The 27398-nt window shown below is 43.9% G+C and overlaps 1 protein-coding gene across 6 annotated transcripts in view; it reads right to left on the bottom strand.

Annotated features, from left to right (window-relative positions):
- Nucleotides 1-27398, bottom strand: part of LOC112215044 (dedicator of cytokinesis protein 4-like) — a 143209-nt gene that overhangs the window by 24280 nt on the left and 91531 nt on the right. For 3 of the 6 annotated variants that reach the window (XM_042298076.1, XM_042298080.1, XM_042298078.1), the window contains exons 17-41: nucleotides 25265-25418; nucleotides 23270-23367; nucleotides 22974-23057; nucleotides 22037-22137; nucleotides 19644-19725; nucleotides 19136-19306; nucleotides 15779-15971; nucleotides 15249-15385; nucleotides 12714-12848; nucleotides 12138-12236; nucleotides 11665-11759; nucleotides 11437-11512; nucleotides 11220-11320; nucleotides 11055-11113; nucleotides 10786-10934; nucleotides 10508-10593; nucleotides 9173-9199; nucleotides 8733-8889; nucleotides 8135-8228; nucleotides 7841-7989; nucleotides 7120-7206; nucleotides 6910-7014; nucleotides 6462-6603; nucleotides 3884-4050; nucleotides 2230-2316 (exon numbers count right to left, since the gene is read on the bottom strand). In XM_042298076.1, the coding sequence (XP_042154010.1) occupies nucleotides 2230-2316; nucleotides 3884-4050; nucleotides 6462-6603; nucleotides 6910-7014; nucleotides 7120-7206; nucleotides 7841-7989; nucleotides 8135-8228; nucleotides 8733-8889; nucleotides 9173-9199; nucleotides 10508-10593; nucleotides 10786-10934; nucleotides 11055-11113; nucleotides 11220-11320; nucleotides 11437-11512; nucleotides 11665-11759; nucleotides 12138-12236; nucleotides 12714-12848; nucleotides 15249-15385; nucleotides 15779-15971; nucleotides 19136-19306; nucleotides 19644-19725; nucleotides 22037-22137; nucleotides 22974-23057; nucleotides 23270-23367; nucleotides 25265-25418 (2835 nt within the window). The remainder of the gene's footprint in view (nucleotides 1-2229; nucleotides 2317-3883; nucleotides 4051-6461; nucleotides 6604-6909; nucleotides 7015-7119; nucleotides 7207-7840; nucleotides 7990-8134; nucleotides 8229-8732; nucleotides 8890-9172; nucleotides 9200-10507; nucleotides 10594-10785; nucleotides 10935-11054; nucleotides 11114-11219; nucleotides 11321-11436; nucleotides 11513-11664; nucleotides 11760-12137; nucleotides 12237-12713; nucleotides 12849-15248; nucleotides 15386-15778; nucleotides 15972-19135; nucleotides 19307-19643; nucleotides 19726-22036; nucleotides 22138-22973; nucleotides 23058-23269; nucleotides 23368-25264; nucleotides 25419-27398) is intronic. The other 3 variants (XM_042298079.1, XM_042298081.1, XM_042298077.1) reach the window with 2 other exon arrangements.

Here is a 27398-nt window from a genome sequence, read left to right as displayed (position 1 = left end):
GCATTTTTTGAAACCGCCTCATGCCAATGACTCTGTGGCTGTGAAGGAGCTAGGAGTCAGCTTACGTTTTCCACGTTTTCCCCAAGGTGTCTGCAGCATTGTGATGTATTTGTAGGCATATCATTGGAAGATTGACCATAAGAGACTACATCTACCAGGTGGTCGCTTGGTGTCCTCCGTCGCAATTATTGCGTAATCTCGAGCTGCAGTATTTTTCCGTTTGCTTCTGATGAGAAGCCAACTGCCACCACTGAGAGATTATCGAATAGATATGTGAAAAACACCTTGAGGATTGATTCTAAACAACGTTTGCCATGTTTCTGTCGATATTATGGAGCTAATTTGGAAAAAAGTTTGGCGTTGTAAGTGACTGCATTTTCCGGTCTTTTTCTTAGCCAAACGTGATGAACAAAACGGAGCTATTTCGTCTACACAAATAATTTTTGGGAAAAAATTAACATTTGCTATCTAACTAAGAGTCTCGTCATTGAAAACATCCGAAGTTCTTCAAAGGTAAATTATTTTATTTGAATGCTTTTCTTGTTTTTGTGAAAATGTTGCCTGCTGAATGCTAGGCTTAATGCTATGCTAGGCTATCAATACTCTTACACAAATGCTTGTGTAGCTTTGGTTGAAAAGCATATTTTGAAAATCTGAGATGACAGTGTTGTTAACAAAAGGCTAAGCTTGTGTTTGAATATATTTATTTCATTTCATTTGCGATTTTCATGAATAGGAAACGTTGCGTTATGGTAATGAGCTTGAGGCTATGATTACACTCCCAGATACGGGATTGCTCAACGCTAGAGGTTAATAGTGGTCGGACCCATCTATGTGATGCTAGCCACAATAGTGGACTTTGCGGTTAGCCTTCAAAATAAAAGTATGGCAAAATTATACTATTTGTATTTATTTGCATCACTGCCAATGACACACTTTTATTTTGAAGGCAAAACGCAATTTCCACTATTGTGCCTAATCCTTATTGTGGCTAGCTTCACAACACATAACCCGGTCCGGTGGAGCCTCACTAGACAGATGACGCTAGCTGGCTGCTTATAACGTTAGCTTTGGGCAACAGTGTTTACTTAACTTACTTAACTTACTTGGCTAGCTATTTATTTTCATGAACTGAAGTTCAATTTCAATAGGCGAACAACAAGTGGCAACAACTAATACTTACTCACAAGGACTCCTAAATCATTGCTAAGAATAATTAAAATGACTGCAGTTTTTACGTAAACTCACGTAAACTCGTACATCGCCTTGGTCTGTACAATTGCCCTTATTTTAGCGCCCTTCTCACTATGCGTGATAGTGAGAAGGAGAGATGTGGTGTGGGAAAATTGCTTTTTTTCACTCAATCTGTCCAACTTATTACCTTATCGCCTCTAAAAATTGAAATAAGATGTGTGATTACATACCTATTTGAAGGTTTGTGTCTAATTTTAAATCGGGTTTTTAGGGCGGTGCTAAAGTGATCTTAGAAGTAAACAGCGGCTTTGAGAATGATAATCGCATGCAATGATGACGCAAAAAATGACTAGGTATCCCCCTTACCCCCTTGTTTTTAAAGGATGATAGAAGTGCTACACCTGGTGGAGAGAGATTGTAAGACAGAAATAGTTATGCGTGCTGTACGTTACGACATGACACGTCAAGGTGTAACGGAGGGCCAGTTTTTTTCAACTTTTCTCCAATACTATAGAGCCATTACCATGTCGATCAACACTTGAATAGAAACCTAGTTCACACCCCCGATTTTGACGTCAACACAGTCGCTACAGTCCCATTAGTTTTCTTTGTAGCCTCGTTTCAATATTTCCGATATGTTCACTGATATATCGTGCATCCCTAAAACAAACACCATCTCTCTCTAAGACACAGCCTTCCCGTATGCAGCTTGATCTGTCAGAAGTTACAGAGTAACATTATAATTATGAATCTTATGAATAACTTTCACCCTTCCCTTAAAGGGACATTTCACAATCATTGGAAACACTTATCTTCCCATCATTTCTTTTTACGACAAAACATAGAAATGCACAATTTTCACAGATGTAGATGTTGGGGTGGTGCTGGAGATGAAATGTCCCTTTAATATAGGTCTACACTCAGGGAGCTCGGTTGGGCTCTCTGCAAAGTTAGAACATAGCTGGGTCAGCATTAAGCAGTGTGTTGTGAATGGGGTTATATGAGGAAGTTATTGGAGGAGTGTAAGAGACTCACCAGTTCTCTCTTCTCCACCTCGAACCATCTGGAGATTCCTGGCAGGCTCTGGACCAGGGTTAGTGTAGTCCTCTCCACCCACAAGCTCTGAAAACACACACACACACACACACACACACGGACATGTGCAGGCAGGCACACACACACTTCATGTTAATGCTGGCACTCTGCAAACACATTCACCCACACATCCGAGTAGCACAGAACATTGCTTTTCTCTCCTGTCAATATATGATGTGTAGGCACTGGTTCATATAATGTCCAAGTAGTACACATACTCATGGATACAGAGTTCTCATAGCAGCAGTCTACACCGATCTGCAAATGATGCAATGTCACTGAATTAAATTAATTAAAACACGAGATTCTTATATATTCCAGTAATACCTTTCCTTTCATCCACAAGGAGTTTAGAAACCAAATTGCATTTTCTGTCCCATCATTTTCCGAGATCACATCAACACAGAACTGATTCATGCTACTTAATATTTCCATATTAAATGTCAAATCTACTTGGCCTGAACAGTTTCTCAAGTACTAACTAGACCCCAAAAAAAGACAACTGGGAAACCTAACCCTCGGGACGATATGGATATGATGATGATATCCAATTCATAAACCTGACAAAATTAGGTTAACGAATGGAGATTGAGTGAGCGTGGGTGGGTGGAGTCTGGAGAGACGATATTTAGACTGAGCTCCATGTCTCAGCCTCTCCTAGCCCCAGAGTCGAATTAGTAGGACTATGAATTAAACAACACCTGAACACACCTGTAATACAGAGAGGAAGACCATGAGCCACCCACACAACCACTCAATAAACAAGAGAGTGGAGAGAGGGAGGACAAGAGATTGGGAGAGAGGGAGAGGGAGGGAAAGTGAGTAAGGAGAGGGATGTGGGGTAAACATCCCACACGGGGGTGTCCTCGGATGGGGCCACAGTGTCTCCTGACCCCTCCTGTCTCAGCCTCCAGTATTTATGCTGCAGTAGTTTATGTGTCGGGGGGCTAGGGTCAGTTTGTTATATCTGGAGTACTTCTCCTGTCCTATTCGGTGTCCTGTGTGAATCTAAGTGTGCGTTCTCTAATTCTCTCCTTCTCTCTTTCTTTCTCTCTCTCGGAGGACCTGAGCCCTAGGACCTTGCCCCAGGACTACCTGACATGATGACTCCTTGCTGTCCCCAGTCCACCTGGCCGTGCTGCTGCTCCAGTTTCAACTCCTCTGCCTTATTATTATTCGACCATGCTGGTAATTTATGAACATTTGAACATCTTGGCCATGTTCTGTTATAATCTCCACCCGGCACAGCTAGAAGAGGACTGGCCACCCCACATAGCCTGGTTCCTCTCTAGGTTTCTTCCTAGGTTTTGTCCTTTCTAGGGAGTTTTTCCTAGCCACCGTGCTTCTACACCTGCATTGCTTGCTGTTTGGGGTTTTAGGCTGGGTTTCTGTACAGCACTTTGAGATATCAGCTGATGTACGAAGGGCTATATAAATACATTTTATTTTATTTGATCGAAGGAGAACACTAACAAGTCCAGAAAGGAGAGTTAAGATGATGAGACGAGCAAGACAGAAAGGCAAGAGAGAGGGAAACAGAAAGGCACAGAGGAGAGGTTTTTTTTTGCGTGCACAAACACTGCGTGTCTCCCACCTTGAACTCGTTCTCTTTGTCCTTGGTGCCCTTGTGAAACGGCCTGTCGTATCTGAACCTCCAGATGTGGTTGACCTTATAGAAGCTCTTGATGTTGTCAGGCACTCCGTCTCTCTGCAGCACGTCCTGGCTCTCTGGGATGGGGCTCACCGCGTAGATCTGTAGGTCTGGGCCAGCACGTCAAGGATATGACTGATCCACAAAGATGCATACAATAGGTCAAACACACATACACACATGAACACAAGCACATACACACACACACAATTTCCTCACCCCCCTCTTTCCTTGGTTCCACAGGTCTATCCATCCAATTCCTGTGTTAATACATCCTTTCCTGCTAATCACATCCTGTAGCCATATATCTGAATGTCCACCCCACACTATATCACAACACATACCCATTGGCAGCAGGACTGGCCTGTATCAGCATAGTGGAGGGAGAGCTCATCAGCCCATAGATATGAATAGGGACGGGCATGGGTCCAGGGAACCTCAATGATTAACGACACATGAGGATAACAAAGCTGTATGCTAATGCTGTTTGAGGGGCCTTGTCTGCTCTAATTGCACTCGGAGAAAAGTCAAACACAGAATAGACGACACACTCACACCCGCACACACATATAGAGGGAGTGCATGTATACACATCCACACACACGCACACACTCAGAGAGAGAGAGAGAGAGCGGGAGCGGCTCCTTCCAAACAGCTGTCCCATCAATCACATGTGGAAAAGGAGGAGGGGGATCATTAAGATGGCTGCCGCATCCTACAGACACCTTGTGCATTTTTATCAAGGGATCGATCCCGATCCGCACTAAGTCCTCATGTGTGTGTTTACAGCATGGATAGAGATCTGGCTCAGGACCAAGATGGAAGGAGTCATACCTTTGGTTTACTCCTCTATAAATCGACATGCTGTAATGCGGTAGAAACCTGCGTGTGGTGTAAGAAAACTAGGGTCCTAGGAATTTCCTGGTTAGGTTAGGAAACACTCCTAATATGACTCCTATTGATATCCTTATTCATAAGGAATAATCAGTCCGGTATAATATGCCATTTATATTATTTAGGCTTACTAGACATGTGGGATGCAGCGTACCACTGTGTGTGTGTGTGTGTGTGTGTGTATTTTTGGTTTTACTGTCCTTGCGGGGACCAGAAGTCCTCACAAGGATAGTAAAACAAGGAACATTTTAACAAGCAGGGGACATTTTGCCAGTCCCCACAAGGAAAAAGGCTATTTTAGGCAAGGGGTTAAGTTTAGTCGTTAAAGGTTCAGGTCAGGTTAACCCATTAGACTCGTACCCGTATTCGGGTTGAAAATGGCAAATTCGGTCAGGTGCCTAAATTGAAACACAGTGGCTGTACAGTAATATGCTATACATGACATCAGAGCACTGTGTGGGTTTTGACTTGACAGACGTTCTGAACATGAGCACCACGCGTGGCAAGAAGTTGTCCCCATCCCTCCTGCTAATTGGGACACTTGTGCAAATGTTTTGGTTGTCCGAGTGAGAGAAATGCTGTGAATTAAGAGGACTCGATGTATTTATGAAGACGAGACGTTGAGGATTATAATAAATACAGCTTTAAACGTCATACAAGCCAAAAACACCATAGTCCATATCGTAAAACTCTCTTAATATACAGTGTCAACGTTTATGATCACTATGTTTGATGTGCAGTTACAAGATGACATGGCGTTGTACCCTGGGTTGTCCTGAACAGAATGAGACTGTGTTTGATGTATTGTGAAGAAAACCTGCTGCGGACTTTGCATCTGAATGCACTCATGAGTACGTTCTATACGCACCGAAATGGCTATCCGCTTCTCTGAATTGCCTTGTAAAAGCTAATCATGTTGGCAATAGAACAAGCTTTCAAATGATGCCCGGGGATAGATGGCGGGGATGCGGGGCTGTGTTCCAATCACAACAACTACAAGCCGGCTTGTTCTGGTTCGTCGACGGCACAGCTAGGCGAGCTCAAAGAAGCACCTTGTGGTTGAAGACTCTTCTTTGAGTCATAAATGAGCATGGAAATGACTTAGGAACTGTGCACACTGGAGAGGTGCGTGTGATCACTTGGAGACAACTAGTTTGATCTCTCACTCAAAACGGTGTAATTGTTTTGTCTTATGTTGCACCTACCCCACGTTTTCCAAGAATACTCTCATCATGTTACTGAATGTATCCAGAGTGTTTTCAGACTTCGTAACAAATGAGAAAGGAAAGTACAGTAAATGTCAAATGCAGGTGAACTGTTGTGACCTTTAGACCTTTAGTCTAATCATTTTTCCCTAATCTCCAAACTGTTCCTGTACATTTTTTTTACCATGGTTATACATATCTATTCCATATATCTTCTGTAAGAAACACACTTCAATGTAGCCCTATCCACCGTATAGGCCAATTCCCACGAATGTAAAGGGTTAGGTTTAAGGTTAGGGAAAATAGGATTTTGAATGGAAATCAATTGTTTGGTCCCCACAAGGATAGTAAAACAAACTAGTGTGTGTGTGTGTGTAGTGTATAGTGTATGTTGTCTATGTCAATAGGTCAATAAAGGATACACTGAGCCTCCGCCTGGTAGATGGTCTGGTCAGGCTGGTTGACGTGCTGCATGGCGATGGCATGGGGGAACTCATTCAGCATGCGCTGCTGAAAGGCCTCCAGCCTCTCGTAGTCATGGCCACGGCACACAAACTCCTTATTCTGCAGACGAGGCAGAGAGCATCAGAGGCAGAACAGAGACAGCACAGGGGTTAACATGACATCTAGTGGACAGTTACAGCATCTGCAACAGCTACAGTGTCTAGAGGTCAAATGCTTTTGTGTTACGTTGGTTATGAATTCATAGTTACGAGTCCTTTTGAGGAAACTAAGAGGCAATATACTTCATTAGCAACTTGCTTAAAAGTGCAGATGGAAATTGGGAGAGCAAACGCGCCTTCAAGAGCAGTTCTATGGCCTCTAAAAGGTCCTTTCATGAACAAAACCAGTGGTAAAACAGAGCGGTACCCTTAGGAAGAAGGGGAACTTCTTGCCATAGAAGCCGACCCTGAAGAACTCTGGCTCCAGTCTCTGCTGGTCCATGATCTTATCATACAGCGACGCCTCCATCATCTGTCAACAGGAAATGTCAGGTTACAAAACACTATTAGGTTATGTCATAACTGGTCAGGGATCAGTCAGCGTGGAGATATACCGAGAAGATATAAAGTAACTCACCCTCATCTTGCTGAGGTTCCTGTAGTCGTAGTACGATTCGTACTGGTCCGCCAGCTCTCTGCAAAGAATGATCCCGTTCTCCCAACACTGAAGAAACAAAAACACATTATCACATTAACAATGGTCACATCTCAATAGGAACGTGTTTTCGCCTTTTCATTTCTTTCACATTAGCAGGATAAGGATTCAAGGGAAGGAAACCTCTTTAGAATATTGAGATGCTGACAAAACATGTCAAATGGCCTGCAGAGGACACTGGCTGCAGTGTGAATGTTGACCACTGGGTGGCGGTAGTGTACTAACAATAACCGTGCCAACTGCCAAGGCAGACCTGCAGTCACCGTGCAGGTGCAACACCCAGCCACCGTGCTAATGAAATGAAAGCTTTCTGTTCCTGCTGTGTCTTAATCCCAAGGCAGCGGCAGCTAGCAGATGGCTTTGGTCGTGAATTCACAGGGAAATTGGGCAAAGAATAACGGGGGAGGACATTTTGAATGATTCAGCAGAGAAATAAAGTAATGGGAGTAGCTGAGCAGAGCATTCAAGTAAGACTGCCCTTTTGATTACGACACTGTTCCAGGGTAATTGTTAATGGAGAGTGTGGGGAAGGGTGAATGAGAGAGAGAACGAGAGACAGAAAAAATGAACAAGAGATAAAAGAGTGAAAGAGTGAGACGGAGACAAAGGGAGTGAAAGAAAGGGCGAGAGAGAGAGATCCCACCTTCCCCCTGTCAAAGTTCTGTACAATGGTAAGATGGAGGTACTCCTTCCTCTGCCACTCGCTCTGCATGGGGTAGTTGAGGAACTCTCTGAGGGGCCTATCGGACCACTCCAACAGCTCGTCATACAACAGAAGCGTGTAGGAGGCCTCTGTACAACACACAACAACACCACATAGTCATGGTTAAGCCAAACCCTTGAGCCCACGAACAGGCACACTCACAGCCCACACATAGCATTCACACACACACATGTCATACATGGCTTAATTTACAGGCCATGTTTTACAGTGTACCTGTGTAATTCTGTGCTTTCAGGTGCAGTTCGTACAGCTTGTGAATATAGCGGATGTACATCTCCTCCTTGTTCAACTCAGTTTTGTAGAAATTCTAGAGACAAGCAACGGGGGGAGAGAGAGCGAGAGAGCGAGAGAGAGCGAGAGAGAGCGAGAGAGAGAGAGAGAGAGAGAGAGCAAAGTGCACAATTGTTTATCAGCCACTGAATAGTAATGAACTCTGTGCTATCGGTCCACATGAACAGGTGCTTTCAGGCTCAAGCGCTTCGGTCCGTTATGTAAGATAAACCTGCAGGACTGAAAGACACCACGCACAAAATAAATCCCCCAGGTTGGCATGGCAACAAAGACAACCCAGAACATTGTGTATCGTACGAGGGGGGCTGTGAACTATTTGAGCCCTGGTCTAAAAAGCACGATCATCATAGCAACTTTATCATCACTGGGAATGGAACAGAAACACAGCTTTGGCCCTGCTCTCTTAACACAATAGTTCAAAGGAACAAACGGCAACAAATAAATGGGGTTTCTATGGTGAGAGGAGAGCAGTGATTGAGTCTCTTCAAGGGCCACAGGGCGGAGAGAGACTGTCACTGACCAGCAGACTGACGGTGCAGCCAATCTTCTTCCCATCCACCTCCCCCAGCTTCATGCAGTCCCTGTAGTCCAGCAGCCTCTCCATCAGACGCGTGACGGTGGCGATGAGAGAGATGCCACTCTCCCTCCACGTCTCCCTCTCAATCTTCTTCAACAGACTGGAATAGAGAGAGAGAGAGAGAGAGAGAGAGAGAGAGAAAGAGAGAGAGAGAGAGAGAGAGAGAGAGAGAGAGAGAGAGAGAGAGAGAGAGAGAGAGAGAGAGAAATAGGCATAGAAGAAAGAAGAGAGCAAGAAAAAGAGAGAAGTCAGAGAAAAATACAGAAAAAGAGAGCAATAAACTCTTCAACCTGCTGTCAATCATGCGGTCCTGTTTCCCAGCAGTAAAGGAATTCCCTAACAGAAGGACAACACACTGTGTGTAGAGTATTGGAGTGTCTTACCTAGGGTACGGACCAAACAGAGGGATTCTACTCCGGGAACGCAATGGCAAAACAAATGAATATTAATAGATTAATAATATCCGCACACACTCACACAAGTTAGTTCAGGGTTAGTGATGTCAGTCAGGGAGATAGGGAAACGGAATGAAACAAAAATACTTGTGTACAGCTATAAAGGCTCAAGAGTGTCTGCACCCCATGTTATGAGAAACTTGACCGATATACTGAAATAAGCTGTATCCAGACCGCACATGTAAAAGACTGTGGTGGTGGAGGGAGAGCAGTGTGGCGGCACTAAAGCTGTGCAGTGCTCGGCACGTGCACTGATGGTGGACAAGGCAGTGACACATCATATGGATGCTGGACTGTACGTACTGTAAATGAATGTCGCCTTATGCTGAGCTCTAACCTAACGTTGAAACTTGTCTACAAACTAGTTACAGAGCTCATAAAGCAGTTATAACGCTCATATAATAGCTCATAAAGCAGTTATAACGCTCATATAATAGCTCATAAAGCAATTATAACGCTCATATAATAGCTCATAAAGCAGTTGTAACGCTCATATAATAGCTCATAAAGCAGTTATAACGCTCATATAATAGCTCATAAAGCAGTTATAACGCTCATATAATAGCTCATAAAGCAGTTATAACGCTCATATAATCGCTCATAAAGCAGTTATAACGCTCATATAATAGCTCATAAAGCAGTTATAATGCTCATATAATAGCTCATAAAGCAGTTATAACGCTCATATAATAGCTCATAAAGCAGTTATAAAGCTCATATAATAGCTCATAAAGCTCATATAATAGCTCATAAAGCAGTTATAACGCTCATATAATAGCTCATAAAGCAGTTATAACGCTCATATAATAGCTCATAAAGCGTATACATCTCAAAGCTGGTGAAACGTTCATAAATGGCCCAATTGATGTTTGACAAAAAGTGGGACAATGATGTATGGGCTTGCAGGGAGAGAATTGCACGAACACTGCACAGGCCAACAGCAATAAAACACTCTCACACACACACACACACACACACACACACACACACACACACACACAACAGCACCTAGCATGCAAGGTGAAGGGACCAACCTGAGTACACATACTAGGAGATCTCAGAAAGGAGGCGTGAAGGAGTATGGATATGAGGGGAGGTGGTTGTCTGGAGTACTCAAAACACTTCCCTTTTCCCACCCTTCCCTCCCCACATACATCCCTCCACGAGTCCTCCTCCCTTACTCAATACAACACACAGACAAACTGATTCTGGTAACGACGTTTACAGTACGGCGTGACTGTATGCGTGTTCCCTCCGACTCACATGCTGTTGAAGAGCTCTCTGTACGTCTCGTCTCCTTTGCCTTCTGACATCAGACTGTCCAGTTTGTCGATCAGCTTGGCCTCCACCTGACGTGAGAACAGATTGTTTATGTAATCAATCTATATCAACACACGGATGCCACCATTGGGCACAGTCGGTCTGGTCGTGGTGGAACTGCAATATCTGTAAAGTGCCACCAGGGGGTGCTAGTGCTGGTCCCAGCCAGTCCAGTACCAGAGCTATATGACCTGCAAAATACGGACGGCTCTGGCCATTACCTGTTTGAAGTTTCCGCTCCTCCTCTGCTCCCAGTCCATCATGTCATGGAAGATAGGGATCATGACGTTCCTCAGGTCAGGCTGGGGAACCAGGGTCACCTCCAGGAACGGACCTATCATCGCCGGGATGAAGTTCAACTTGTGCTCACCTGGAGAGAGATGGAGGGAGCAGGAGAGAAAGAGAGAGATCAACTACATTCCCCTGAGAGGCGAGCAAGAATCCAACGACAGTGACACAGGAAGAGAACGAGAATGTGACTGTGTCGTACCCAAGTTCTGCCACATGCTGAAGATCTCACAACCCATCATCACCCTCATGTCCCCATACCTGTACAATGAGATAACACCAGAGAGCGCGAGGTCAGAACAGGGCCAAACCCAGGATGTGAAAAGAGAAGAAAGTTAGTGAGTGTGCATGTAGAGAGAAGACTTACTTCTCCAGTACCCTCTTCCTCTTGGATGGAGAGAAGGACTCCAGTTGAAGACAGGGCTGGTTGATGAAGATGACGGACAGATAGAAGTACGAGTCCCACACCTAGGGAAGACGCATTAAACCACATTATAGCAAGTCAATGACAGGTCACTACATGCTTTTTCAAGTTGTTTTTTTTTTAAACAAAGAAAGACAAAGCGGATGTTCGCAGCTTTTACCTTGTAGTCAAACTTCTCATTGAGGAAGTTCTTCCTCAGAGCATCAGAGAGGTACAGGACTGTTGTTATGATGACACTGAGAAAGAGCGAGAGAGTGCATAATGAGATTATGTTGATAAACCAGACTATAACCAGACTATAAACAGGTGTCAGCTAATGATGAGTAATGGAAGCACACCATTTTGAATCAAATAGGTTAGCTACTGCAAGGGGGAAAAGGGGTCTTACTTGTTGGTGACCAACCGCATGACAGTCCAATCTTTCGGGAACATCTCTGGCCGAATCAGAATGCGGAACACGGTGAAGATCTGCAAGAGGAAGTCCTGAAAAACAGAAAAAAAGAGCACACTACATTTACTTTGTTTAACAGCAATTTGCCATTCAGCACATCACCAAACTGTGAATCTAAAGTAATGTATTCAGAGAGTGGGAGTGCATTCATGATATCCATAGTGTGCATTTATGGTATTCCTTCCTATTACTGTGAACGTAGTGACCCCATTTCAACATTCCTATCTCTCCATCCCACCTCTTCCTCAACCCCTGGCATGACCGTTCCACATTCCACACGCATGCACACACACACACACACACACACACACACACACACACACACTCCTGCTACTGACTATGACACATAAGCTGAGTCATCAGTCCGATTCTGCTGAGTGGTGTGTGTGTGTGTGTGTGTGTAGCCTTACCCTCAGGTCATCCTTGCTGGTGAAGGTCTGCAGGAGCTGCTGGTAATGTTTATCACTCATCTGTCTGAGGAGAGCCAGCAGGCATGCCACAAACTCCCCCTGTAGAGAGAGAGAGAGAAAGGGAGACAGAGAGAGTGAAAGAGAGACAGAGAGAGAGAGAGAACGAGAGAGAGAGACACACAGAGAAGAGAGAGAGAGAAAGACAGATAGAGAGAAAGAAGCGCAACAGCTTTTAAAATCTGAGACATTGGCCACATATACTAGATCTAACAGTGAGAGAGATGGAAGACCATGTATCTCCATGGAAGACCTGTAAATACTACAGTCTGAACAAGCTGGGAGAGAAATTAAGTGGTTATTTTCTACTTGTTTAGGTGGTTTGACATTTGGCAAAATGTCAAATGGAAATGTAAGAGAATGGTTTTCTCTAAACTCGGCTGTGGTTTAGAGCAGGACAGAAGCACGGCTCTTTTTGACCACAATTGCAGTTTCAATCATTGACCTTAAAACCTCATGCTATATTTAGAATGACCAGCAGTTAGATACACACACATGCACCCACACACACACACTAACCGTGATGTCTTGGAACTGCAGTCTCATATTGGTCCCGGCTGGTTGTGGCCTGTTAGTGATCTCAAGGATAGTCCTCATCAGGACAACCAGCAGACTGTCCACTATCAGATCCACCTCCTCAGAAACCACCAGCTCCTCGGGACACACACAAGTGCACATTAAGTTTCACACAGGTACATAATCATGCCTGACGTTTGTACACACACATTACCCATACAGACAGTATGCAAACACAGGTGAGACAAAAAGATAGACCACTAGCCCATACTAGCCAGACCAGTCTTAGACAAATTGGACACACAATAGAGAGATACAATGTGTGTGTGTGTGTGTGTGTGTGTGTGTGTGTGTGTGTGTGTGTGTGATCCACATTGCCAGCCTGCTCGTTGAGCCACAGCAACAGAGCAACAGCAGAGGGAAACTAAGGCCAAGGCAGAGAGAGTCCATTTCCCCACTCCATTCCCCCTCTCATCCTGACAGGAGAAGAGAGCCCCGTGTTGGACAGACAAAGTGATAATGAGAGAGAGTGTCAGGCTGGCACACTGGCTGCTCCTGCTGTCACTTCATCTTAGCCATGTTCACATGTGTGTGTGTGTCTGTCAGAGTTGTGTGTGTGTGTGTGTCTGTCAGAGTTGTGTGTGTGTGCATGTGTGCGTGTGTGTGTGCATGTGTGTGTGCGCGTGCGATTAGTTGCTTCTCAGCCAAACAGGCCAGCACCGTGTCAAGGTCACGATGAGACTAACACGCTCACAGGGACAAACTGCCACATCCACACTGTTTCATTGATGGATTCCAATTGGATTGTTTACTTGTTCTTGCACCTATCGGTTTACTTCATTACTTGTTCAATAAACCAGATTTATTGGTGTCTATTGTCAGTCTGGCAGGTTTTGCTAGTATATTTTATCACGCCACGCAAACAAACAAAGCTTTATTGAGATCACAATACACATTGTTGTTATCAAATAAGGGAACAATAACATTTTTGAGCAATGCCTACAGGGCCTTGCAAATATTTTCATCCCCCTTGGCGTTTTTCCTACTTTGTTGCATTACAACCTGTCATTTAAATGGATTTTTATTTGGATTTCATGTAATGGACATACACAAAATAGTCCAAATTGCTGAAGTGAAATGAAAAAAACTTGATTAATTAAAAAATATATATATATTAAACAGAAAAGTGGTGCGTGTATATGTATTCACCCCCTTTGCTATGAAGCCCCTAAATAAGATCTGGTGCAACCAATTACCTTCATAAGTCACACAATTAGTCAAATAAAGTCCACCTGTGTGCAATCTAAGTGTCACATGATCTGTCACATGATCTCAGTATGTAGACATCTGTTCTGAAAGGCCCCAGAGTCTGCAACACCACTAAGCAAGCGGCACAATGAAGACCAAAGTGCTCTCCAAACAGGTCAGGCACAAAGTTGTGGAGAAGTACAGATCAGGGTTGGGTTATAAAAAAATATCAGAAACTTTGAACATCCCACGGAGCACCATTAAATCCATTATTTAAAAAATGAAAGAATATGGCACCACAACAAACCTGCCAAGAGAGGGCCGCCCACCAAAACTCACAAACCAGGCAAGGAGGGCATTTATCAGAAAGGCAACAAAGAGACCAAAGATAACCCTGAAGGAGCTGCAAAGCTCCACATCGGAGATTGGAGTATCTGTCCATAGGACCACTTTAAGCCGTACACTCCACAGAACTGGGCTTTACGGATGAGTGGCCAGAAAAAAAGCCATTGTTTAAAGAAAAAAATAAGCAAACAAGTTTGGTGTTCGACAAAGGAATGTGGAAGACTCCCCAAACACATGGTAGAAGGTACTCTTGTCAGATGAGACTAAAATTGAGCTTTTTGGCCACCAAGGAAACCGTTATGTCTGGTGCAAACCCAACACCTCTCATCACCCCGAGAATACCATCACAGTGAAGCATGGTGGTGGCAGCATCATGCTGTGGGGATGTTTTTCATTGGCAGGGACTGGGAAACTGGTCAGAATTGAAAGAAAGATGGATGTAGCTAAATACAGGGAAATTCTTGAGGGGAAACCTGTTTCAGTCTTCCAGAGATTTGAGACTGGGACAGAGGTTCACCTTCCAGCAGGACAATGGCCCTAAGTGTACTTCCAACAGTTGAGTGATTTAGGGGGGAAAATTTCAATGTCTTGGAATGGCTTAGTCAAAGCCCAGACCTCAATCCAATTGCGAATCTTTGGTATAACTTAAAGACTGCCCCAAGAGACTTGCAGCTGTAATTGCTGTAAAAGGTGGCTCTACAAAGTACAAGATACAACTCCCCCCCCCAAAAAAAATCTATTTTAATTCCAGATTGTAAGACAACTAAATAGGAAAAATGCCAAGGGGGATGAATACTTTCGCAAGCCACTGTATTAACTGTGAGGTAATCTCGATTAACCCAGAACCTCAAATCTTGCACAATTTGTAGTCTGTCCATGATTAACTGTGAGGTGGCAGCCTAAAAGACTACACCACCCATGGTGCTCTGCTGTAGCTGTACTCACGGTGGTGACAGAGTCATCCTTCCTGATGAGAGAGAGCATGCTGGTGAGGATACGGGCACACATCACCAGGTCTCTCTGCTCCTGCATGTGGGCCTGCAACAGACGCAACACCACCGGGAGCAGGATACACCTCGACTCTGTAATACACACAAGTACACACACTTGAACATGAAAATACACACACACACTCACACACACACAGACACAAAATTACTAGAAAGCATGACCTGCTCAAACACCTGTTTTTCTATTTTTCTCTTTCTCTTGGGTGTGATTTTAACCCCCAGCCCGCCCACTGAGCAAGCAGCTAATAAAATGTTACCACAGCTATTTGTGTGAGTATATAATTACCATTAACTACAATTAACTGGCAAGTGTGCCTATGTAGGTATGTAATTACCAGCAAATGTGTATAATTATGGGTGTGCGATATGTGTGTTTGTGTGTGTGCCTACACAACCCCCAAATGTTTGCTTGTGAGTGTTGCGTAAGTTATTCAATATTGTGTGTGTGCGGCCATGCGTTCCTACCTGGGTTGGTGTACAGCTGGCTCTCCACGGTCTTGGTGATACAATGCAGCTTGACGGTTTCCAGAGGGCACTCAGCGTGAGCGGTGGCGGGCAGGCTGCCCAGCGTCTCCCTGACAAAGCCTGCCACCTCCCTCACCGTGAAGATCTTCAGCAGCTCCCCGTACACCGCAGGGAACGTCCGCAGGAACACGGCCTGGGAACACACAGACATAAACAGACACGGAATAAATATAGATATCTAGCAGTAGTACAGTAGTACAGGCTTCTACTTAAAGTGGCTTACAGTTAACACATAAGCTACTGTGTACTGTACAGCATGCGCCTTATGAGAAAATGTTACTCAAACCATATACAGTCTAGGTCTAGGACCCCAACACACTTATCTACCATAGGCTTTTACCTAAAGTGATCTACAGCTATAGTAACAAATAGGCTACTGTATATTCAGTAAATGTGGCCCATGAGAAATCAAACCAATTATAACCAATGCTTAAACCAATCGTCTAGGACCCGGCCTGTACAGAAACAGGCCGGGTCCTAGACAGTCTAGGCCTGTACAGAAATACAATTCCACTTCAGTATAATAAAAGTTACATCTTGATATCCCTTATATCTAACCTACGGTGCCTTCAGAAATGATTCATACCCCTTGACTTAATCCACATTGTGTTGTTTTATAGCCCACCAGATAGCATATGAACATGTCATAAGTAATGTCAAAATGTGTAACATTTCAGGAAATTAGCTTTAACGGTCGACGTTGAGCTCGAAAAACAGTCCAACTCCACTTTCTCAATTTTCAAACATAAATGGGGTGTGCCTTTGGATGTTCATCGATGTGTTATTCTGGTCATGAGCGCTGCAACCGACAGAGCTAGTTTGTTAGCTAAGCTAGACACTGTAGCTAGCCAGTAACTCCTCCAGTATGTGCTGACGCCATTTCACAGGTTTTGTTTTTGGAACGGAAGCTGTAGAGATTGATAATAAATCTTACTTCTCTAGCCAAATATCTTATTCATAATTCGTTTTTAAGAATTAAAATGACCAGGTATGATGGTGCATTTATAGGTTATACAGTTTAAAACCGTTACTTTTGCATTTTTGTCCAAAGTCTACCTTTAAAAGTAACTGTCCAGTGTTTCCAGATTTCTATGAAACATGACCTACAATTAATTACAATATGAGTGAAATAGTTTTCCTTCCAGGAAAATGGTAGTTAAGTATGATTAAAAAAACAGCTTTTGGTATGGTGTGGGCGTACCCCAACAACAGAATGATGTGGGCATATACCAGTCATTCAAAATATTCAAGCGAGTAGGCCGCTGATTGGCCAGCTCATCCTCTATAAGGAAATAGCAAGCATTTTTTAAATGGTCTGTTTGAGATGTGGGTTTTGAAGTGTTTGGCTACAAATATGAGTATATGATGAGTCAACAACATTATTTAGGTATAAGTTAACAGAATATGAACATTTAAAAGTGAGATTTTTCACTGGAAAATTACTTTAAAACTGCAACATTTTCTCTCAGCATTATAGCATGTGTAGAGTAGCATGAGATGAGCTTTAAAAATACATGTTTTTTCTCTCTGCCCCATGGCAAATGTGTAGAATTGAAGATAATTAGATGTAAAACTACAAAATAAATCTCATCCTCATGGTAAAATGTGACGAATAGCATGAGATGAGCTACAAAATAGCAATTCTTTCTCTCTGCCCCATGGCAAAATGTGTATAATTGAAGGAAATTAGCTTTAAAACTGCAACATTACCTTCCACTTATCCTTCCACTCATACTGTGTTTTCAAAATACCCCTCATATACCCCTTAAGAGAGGCATAACAAGTCATGTCAAATTGTGCATATATTGATTTTTATGTCACAAATATCTCCGTCTATCTACACCCCAATTTTCAACCTTGACACATAGAGAGCTGCTCACAAACTAATGTACTGGGCTGGAAAGGAAATGTATGTTCATCTCCAATCCCAATCCACTGGCCATCATGGAGAGTTTACCATGCGGGCACCATTCATTAATGCCTCCAACGCACCTAATCCAGGTGGTGCCGTCAACAGCAGCACAGTGCAATACATGATGAGGAGGGGGGCGCCAGATTAACATGGATTATGAGTGGTCTGACCTGCATTCTCCTATAGCCATTGTTCTGTTCTGTTGTAGATCAAGATGACAATAGATCAGCAATCAGCCATTTCTTTTACTGGACTGTGCCAAGAGTGCATTCCGTTGCTGTGCACTGTTGCTGTTCTGACAGAGAGCCTCTGTGCCTAGTTAAAATGATTTCCCAGCGGCACTGGGAGGGAGGAAAGGTGGAGCAGCGTGATGACACCAGGGTGAAATAACAACACACACGAGGTGAAAATAACAGCGCAGTGTGTGGTAAGGATCTCCATCAGAGAGTGTGAGCCAGAGTGAACGGTCGCTCACGCAATGGGGTGTACAGACAGACTTTACGGGCCAGGTCATTATCAGCTGGGTCCGTTAGGGAGGGCTGCTGCGGGAGTTTACACAGCTAAGTGTGCAGCAAACACACACACACACAAACAGACAACACACAGACGTACACGTACAGCCCAGTGGTTTATATCCTAGTGTGCAACCATGAATTAGACCCACACATTATCTGTGGAGGGCACAAGGGTAAGACAGGCTGGAGGCCAACAGAGAGCCACTGGGGAGAGATGATTATTAAAGAGAGCAGGGACACACACACACACACACATAAATAATGTATTACTGTAGATTAGGATCAAGATTATTTGGGGGAAGGAGGACAAAGGGGTCTCTGGGGTATAATAAGCACATCAGCAAACACACACACACACACGCGCGCACACACACACGCACTCATACTACTGTGTGTGTCTACAAACAAAGACATCAGCTGAAGACAGAGGCACGCAGACACGTGAAGACACACACACTACACTGTGTGTAATTCAGATTATTTGTGGGTGTGTTTAGCAGCTTTGTTTTAGTCTTCTTCTTTTAGGTTTCATGCTGTGCAGCCCCCCAAGACAAAGCATGAATATGAATGACCAAGTATCTCCAGGGCTTTATATCAGCATGAAATTCCATTAAAAGCATTTTCTTACAAATCAAACTGAATTAAGTGGGATTGCTTGAAATATAAACGGACGCGGACACACCCACACACACACGCACACACACACCTGTTATTGCCTATGCCATATAAAGCAAGACAGACCAGGATGCAATGTTGATAACCTCAGTGCTCTCTATCAATCATATGGTGCATGTTTCATGTCTGCACTGAGTCAAGCTACTGTGTCAATGTCACGTGCACACACAGACACACACACACACACACACACACCTGTGTCTGCGTGACAGGGCTGGTGATCTTGTTCTCCTGGGACAGGAAGAAGCGGATAGACATGAAGAGCTCGTGGATGCAGCAGCGGAACTCCTCCTCGCTCTGACCCCCCGTGGCGAGAGCGAAGAGACGCCGGGACTGGATGATGTACTTAAAGATGTACTCCGTGGCCTGGGGGGGGGGACATAAAGTAACACCCAGTTACTCCCTGACAATATCACTCATCCACCATAACGCTAGACACCACTGGTATTAAAACATAATGGGGAAACATATTAGTGTCGTTGATGTGGGTCCCTGCAATTATGTGTTGCTACTAGGCCATTAAAAGTAATGTGTTCTGGAAATGTTGAACACCCAAAGTGTAGTATTTCCACTATTTGAAATTGCATGCAGCAACAATATGAGAGAGAGGGGCGAAAAGAGACTAATGAATGCTACTGAGAGATCCTCAACACACGCTGTAGAGGATGCGTGTGCGCGTGTGCGTTCAGGTGCACACACTCACCTTGAGGACCTGCTGAATGTGATCTTGGTGCTCGGCATCTACGATGCGATCCACGTACCACTTCAGTACTTTGATCAGGTCCCTGTGAAAAGCACACATCTAGCATCAACTACTGAACTCGACCTTCCTCTGCGATCACAATGCATTTCCACCAACAATCCAAGCATCCACCTACCTATTCCAGAGACACAACACACAAAGAGATGCCTTGGTGTAGCGTGAGGTAACGCATGTCAAAGCTTTGTGTTAAAAATGTATGGCGATGGTGTTCATGATCAAACAATGTCTAGGGTTGAACAACCTTCGGCTGTGTTCTGTTGCACAGCAAAAGAAACAGAACACAAGGGTTGGTTTATAAAACGTCTGTGTGTGGCTGTGCAATGGTGTGACCACAACACTTCAGATTCACACTGTGCACTGTATTAACATTAATGGCCAGGTTTGAGAAAGCACACACTTACAGATAATTGAACAAAATCACAAGAGACATTATGAGTACAAGCAAAGGAAAAATGATGGAGAGAGCAAATGGTACAGTAATTTCCACAGATTGAGCATTTGTGTGGGAGATGTTTTTGCCTGATTTTCTGTGATTGGACTGTGATTGCATGTTGATTGGTTTTCCCTTGGGTACATAGTGTACTGAAGAGACAACCACCATTTTGTTGGAAATAATCAGCTAATAAAGTGTACAATGTTATTTCTGGGACTGAATAGATACACAACATGAACAAAAGTATGTGGACATCTGCTCGGCGTACATCTCATACCAAAATCATGGGCATTAATATGGAGATGGGGTCCCCCCTTTGCTGCTATAACAGCCTTTCACTAGCTGTTAGAACACTGCTGCAGAGATTTGCTTCCATTCAGCCACAAGAGCATTAGTGATGTTGGGCACTGATGTTGGACGATTAGGCCTGGCTCGCAGTCGCCGTTCCAATTCATCCCAAATGTGTTCGATGGGGTTGAGGTCAGGCCAGTCAAGTTCTTCGACACAGATCTCGACAAACCATTTCTGTATGGACCTCGCTTTGTGCACGGGGGCATTGTCATGCTGAAACAGGAAAGGGCCTTCCCCAAACTGTTGCCACAAAGTTGGAAGCGCAGAATCGTCTATAATGTCATTGTATGTTGCAGAGCTGAGATTTCCCTTCACTGGAACTAAGGGGCCTAGCCCGAACCATGAAAAACAACCCCAGGCCATTATTCCCCCTCCACCAAACTTTACAGTTGGCACAAGGCATTCGGGCAGGGAGCATTCTCCTGGCATCCGCCAAACCCAGATTTGTCTGTCGGGCTGCGATATGGTGAAGCAAGATTCATCACTCCAGAGAACACGTTTCCACTGCTCCAGAATCCAATGGCGGTGAGCTTTACACCACTCCAGCTGACGCTTGGCATTGTGCATGGTGATCTTAGGCTTGTGTGCGTGCGGCTGCTCGTCCATGGAAACCCATTTCATGAAGCTCCCGACGAACAGTTGCTTCCAGAGGCAGTTTGGAACTCGGTAGTGAGTGTTGCAACCGAGGACAGATGATGTTTATGCGCTACACGCTTCACCACTCCCGGGTCCCATTCTGTGAGCTTCTGCTTGAGCTTCTGTGAGCTCCACTTTGTGGCTGAGCCATTGTTGCTCCTAGAGGTTTCCACTTCACAATAACAGCACTTACAGTTCACCGGGTCAGCTCCAGCAGGGCAGAAATTTGACAAACTGACTTGTTGGAAAGGTGGCATCCTATGACAGTGCCACATTGAAAGCCACTGAGCCATTCAGTAAGGCCATTCTACTGCCAATGTTTGTCTATGGCGATTGCCTGGCCGTGTGCTCGATTTTATACACCTTTCAGCAACAGGTGTGGCTGAAATAGCCGAATCCACTAATTTGAAGGGGTGTCCACATACTTTTGTATATATAATTTACATACAGTTTTATAATCTACTGAAAATCACTGAACTCAACTAAACCACCGTAGACTATGATTCCAGAGGCAGGCAACACTCTTTCTCTAAATGAGTTTATTTTAGGTAAGGGAGAGGTGAGAGCTTTAGCTGCGAGCCTGGCAGGAGAGGGGTGTTAGTGAGAAATGGGTAGTGTGAGAGCTTAGCAGGTAGTGAGGGCAGAACAGCGTGAGCGTGTCACATTGTGAGTTTGAGGCGACAGCACAGCGTACGAGGAACAGCGAGTGGATTTGCAGGGCCAAATCAACGTGAGATATTGAGGACACATGATCCTAATTTATAATTAGGAGGGTGCCACAGGTGACTCATCCACACCACTGAAGCACCTTTGCAGCCCACCATTATTACCAGGTAGTATACCGTAGGTATTACCATAGGACAACCATAAAACAACCACAATGCACCCTAGGAGGAGAAAGAGAGAAACACACCTGTAAGACAAGGCTCCAGCAAAATGACTCTCGATGTAGGTATCCATGACGGGCTTGAAATGCTGGAACTTGCTGTCCTGTAGCAGGTTAATGATGTGGACCTGAAAGAGTCAAGGAAATGACTCAGTCACACACCGTTTTATGCTTTCCACAAAATGCAACGCTCTTTACTTAGCCAACAGCAAACAACCTATTTATTCAACCTCGCCTCCTATGTGACACAAACTGGCCTAGTTTGTACAGATTCATCTTACATGATTGCCTCACATGATAAAGGAGAACAGAGCAGAGATGAGTCTGTGTGTGTGTGTGTGTGTGTGTGTGTGTGTGTGTGTGTGTGTATGTATGTATGTGTGTGTGTGTGTGTGTGTGTGGTGCACGCATGTGTGTGTGAGTGTGTGTGTGTGTGGTGCGCGCGTGTGTGTGTGTGGTGCGCGTGTGTGTGTGTGTGTATGTGGTGCGCGTGTGTATGTGTGTGTGTGTGTGTGGTGCGCGGGCGTGTGTGTGTGTGTGGTGCGCGTGTGTGCGTGCATGATTGATTGAACCGAGTCAACTGCAAGCAGATCAATCCCTCAGCTCTATATTAGAGCGATGCAGCATGACTGTCTGGGATTGATCAGCGAAGGCTGTGAAGAGTTACAGTATTAAGCACATCCATTGGCTCAAGCTTCCAGTCTGTGTTTGTCTGTGTCTACCATGCATCATTGCACTTTTTCTCTCTGACCGCAGTATCCCACTATTGGGCACAGGCCTTCTTTTCTAATGAGGCTTGGTCTACTTCCCGACACATGCGCACACACACAATTAGTTCTGCCGTCATGACACCCAAATCCTGGCTCCAACCAGCAGTGTTTAGAATCAACCAATGATTAGCTGTCAGGGAGGGAGAAAACAATATGCTAGGAAATAGAAGACCACAGAAGCAGTAGCCACTTACCAGGCAGTCAAACACCTTCAGCCCATACCTCTGGGAACTCTCGTCCAAGATCCCAAAGAGTGTATCAAGTGTGTCCTGTAAAAACTGGTGAGGGAGAGATAGAGTGATAGATATACAAAAGAGTGAATATCTACGAGATCATGTGGATGAAAAATACTATGATACATCTATAAAAGACATCTAGGAGACTTTTTCAAGTCAAACACAAAAAAGGCCAATCTAAACAGGACATTCTTTGAGTGACATGATCCTAAACCAATCCGGGTGAAAATAGAGGGCCCGGGGAGGGGCGGTACCTTGACTATCTCAGAGCCATCGATCTCTTTCAGCTTTGACAAGCTGTCATTGATCTTCTCTGGGTGGGCTCTCCACTTCAGCAGGTCTAACATGTCACCTATAGAGACACATGAAGAGAAACAACCACCGTTACATCATGGACAAACCTCAGTTAGCTCATATACATGTAGTGAGAGACTGTCTACTCTTGGTTCCGAGACCTAGACACACACACACACACACACACACACACACAGAGAAACATACAGATATAGGATCTTAATTTGAGCCAGTTTGCTACAGCAGGAAAATAATCCTGCAGCAAAAATGTTTACACTCAAATACACTCCAAGTTTGCATTTCCTGCTTTGCAGAACAATTCTCAGCAAAAAAAGTGAGCAAACTTTTTTTGTAGTCAAACAGACTACATCTGCACAGTAGCCTGGGTTTCTGCATAATGGCAACTTGCCGTTGTCTTGTCAAACAATGTCATGGAGAGGCAATGAAGACGCGTTATTGAACTTCCATCACGATTTGGGAAATCCAGAACATTTCTGTCAAAGCAACATGACGGTGTATGGTTAAAGCGCTATAATTTAATTACTGAAGTTCCTTTTGGAAAAAACAATGTCATTCTATTCTATTTAAAGTATATAATAAGACAACACATTTACATTCAAACAATCCACGAATTCAAAATAATGATGACAGCTCATAATGTAGCGAGCTTTAAACACAAAGCAATTTTCCCAGTGTTAAATTCCCCAGAATGTTTTAATAAAATAGGTTAAAGAATAAAGGACTCAGTCTGTCTTCAACTGCACTTCAGGAAGTAGCTGTATTTCTGGATGTGAGGAAGTAGCTGTATTTCTGGATGTGAGGAAGTAGCTGTATTTTTCTGTATGTGAGGAAGTACCTATATTTCTGTATGTGAGGAAGTACCTGTATTTCTGTATGTGAGGAAGTACCTGTATTTCTGTATGTGAGGAAGTACCTGTATTTCTGTATGTGAGGAAGTACCTGTATTTCTGTATGTGAGGAAGTAGCTGTATTTCTGTATGTGAGGAAGTAGCTGTATTTCTGTATGTGAGGAAGTAGCTGTATTTCTGTATGTGAGGAAGTAGCTGTATTTCTGTATGTGAGGAAGTAGCTGTATTTCTGGATGTGAGGAAGTAGCTGTATTTCTGGATGTGAGGAAGTACCTGTATTTCTGTATGTGAGGAAGTACCTGTATTTCTGTATGTGAGGAAGTACCTGTATTTCTGTATGTGAGGAAGTACCTGTATTTCTGGATGTGAGGAAGTACCTGTACTTCTGGAAGTGAGGAAGTACCTGTATTTCTGGATGTGAGGAAGTACCTGTATTTCTGGATGTGAGGAAGTACCTGTACTTCTGGAAGTGAGGAAGTACCTGTATTTCTGGGTGTGAGGAAGTACCTGTACTTCTGGAAGTGAGGAAGTACCTGTATTTCTGGAAGTGAGGAAGTACCTGTATTTCTGGATGTGAGGAAGTACCTGTATTTCTGGATGTGAGGAAGTAACTGTATTTCTGGATGTGAGGAAGTACCTGTATTTCTGGATGTGAGGAAGTACCTGTACTTCTGGAAGTGAGGAAGTACCTGTACTTCTGGAAGTGAGGAAGTACCTGTACTTCTGGAAGTGAGGAAGTACCTGTATTTCCGCAGACAATAAACTAGATATATTCCTTGCACAATGCCTCAAATCACTTTCTGCAGCTTACGTTTCAGAATATTTACACTGAGTGGTAGACTGTTTGAGAATTCAGCAATACTACAGTAATATTCAAGACAAGACAAGACAACGACTCCGGACAAGTCAGAATCAGAATCAGACCGATTATCCACTATCCAGACTGAAGGATACACTTTACACTAGTAAGTTATCTGCCACTGCATAGTAGAGCCATAGAAAGTTGGAGCAGGTTTACAGTGGTGCAGGAAAGGTGTCGGTCTACCGTGCAGGTGCAAGCTCTAATACTTTGACTTCCACCCTTACCATTCTGTGTGAGTTTAGTGGAGCAGAGGAAGGAGGTGATCCAAAAGGATTCCTTGGTGCCTTTCACAGCCTGGTTGTTGCCGGGCAGATTGGCTTTGGAGAAGGGCAGCTTGAGGTAACGGCTAGAGTCCTGGAGGTTAGCATTTTCCTCACACTGAAAGGAGCAGAGATACAGTACTGGGTTAGTGCCACTACAGGAGACTGGAGAAAAAGGCTACAGTATTACGGTATTTGGTTCGTTACTTAACTGCATTCTCAAAGATTAAGGAGTTTGATACACTACAAGATACTGCTTCCATACGGCTAGGAAAATGCAGTTTGGGGAATTGAATGTGTTATTATCTTCATCATCATTCAAACTACAACAATGTCTTTGTTTCAATGAAATATTGCAAAGGGCTGGGGACCCTATAAAGTAAGGACTGTGCATTTTCCAATTCTCTAACTTTCAATGGTTTTAGCCATGCTTTCTAACATATCAGCACAGATTGGAAAGCATTTTGAAGCTAGTGTTTCAATATGCTCTGAACAACAGTTCAGGTAGGCTATTCCCACTCTGATGCTTACACGTGGTTAGTGCTGAATTCCTCTTCCCTATTTTGGAGATGAGGAACTAGGCCATGCCAATTTCCTCCAGCTTTTGTCCTGACTTCTATCTGACAGTAAAGTGGATTTTTTTACACCAATGGAAAACAACACAAGAAGATTCTTAAGAGGCATCAAATGCAATTTCCTTAAAACCCTACAGAGAACCGGCTGTCTCAAAAGGGGAGACATACGGAAGCACTTCAAAGAGCAAGGCTACAAAAGCAGCTGTATTTATTGTGAATTATAGGACTTTTACACACATTTCAAGGCAGCTAAAACTGTGCAAAGCGGTCCATCTGTAGACTATCCCTTTCTGTTTGCAGACAGGTTAGACTAGAGACTGCATCTGAAGCCAGGCCAAGGTGTTTTTAATCTCTCTGTTTTTCCTGTGTGAGGGGAAATGACCTATTAGCAGTGGGAGCCTTCTTAATGAGGTGGTGAGCAGGAATAGAAAAGGGCAGCAGAGAGCAAAGCCCAGAACCACAAGGAGGGAGTGGCTGCTTGATTGCATAATGGTTCTCCCACTGTCTTGTCTTGACTCGTCTGTCTGTCTTGACTCGTCTGTCTGTCTGTCTGTCTGTCTGTCTGTCTGTCTGTCTGTCTGTCTGTCTGTCTGTCTGTCTGTCTGTCTGTCTGTCTGTCTGTCTGTCTGTCTGTCTGTCTGTCTGTCTGTCTGTCGAACTAAGATGGGTCGGGACCAGGTATTCCCAAACTGGGGTATGCGCAATGCCATCAGGGGTACGCCAAATAAAAATGTGATGAATTTTTTTCTTCACATTTTCAAATAGTCCATTTATATTTTCCAACGGGGCTATACATTTGGGTGAGGTTGTTTCTCGCCTGAGTAGCCTTGTTTCACTGCCAAAAATTGAATTAAACCATCTAGTGTTCAGCGAAATAACACAATGTCAAATAATTAACATCCAATCACATTAACCGTTACTCTCTCGCGGGAATTCCACTAACGGGTCCGTATGTAGCCAAACGTAGCTGCTGCTCATGTTGGTATCTGTACTGATGGCACAAAAGCCATGGGACAGGGAGACATAGTGGAGTGGTAACGCGTGTGCAAGCAGTTGCTCCCGACGCCACTTCGGTACACTGCAGCATCCACCGAGAGGCTCTTGCTGCCAAGGGAATAAAATGAAACCATCAGCTGTTCTTGTCTAATGATGTTCTGTATTATGTCATTCTGAAGTTTATGTTTCATGTTTTGTGTTGGACCCCAGGAAGAGTAGCTGCTGCTTTTGCAACAGCTAATGGGGATCCTAATAAAATACCAAATACCAAATTTAACCATGTAACGCTTTTACAACATACAGAAAGAAGTGCGTTGGTTATCAAGGGGAAATTGATATGTTTTTTGAACTGAGAGACGAGCTTAAAGTTTTCTTTACTGACCATCATTTTCACTTGTCTGACCACCTGCATGATGACGAGTTTCTTACACAACTGGCTTATCTGGGTGATGTTTTTACTCGCCTGAATGATCTGAATCTAGGATTACAAGGACTCTACGCAACTATATTCAATGTGCAGGACAGAA

This window comes from Oncorhynchus tshawytscha, linkage group LG15 (assembly GCF_018296145.1).
Source record: "Oncorhynchus tshawytscha isolate Ot180627B linkage group LG15, Otsh_v2.0, whole genome shotgun sequence".
Classification (NCBI taxonomy): domain Eukaryota; kingdom Metazoa; phylum Chordata; class Actinopteri; order Salmoniformes; family Salmonidae; genus Oncorhynchus; species Oncorhynchus tshawytscha.
This window is presented reverse-complemented; position numbering and strand designations above follow the sequence as displayed.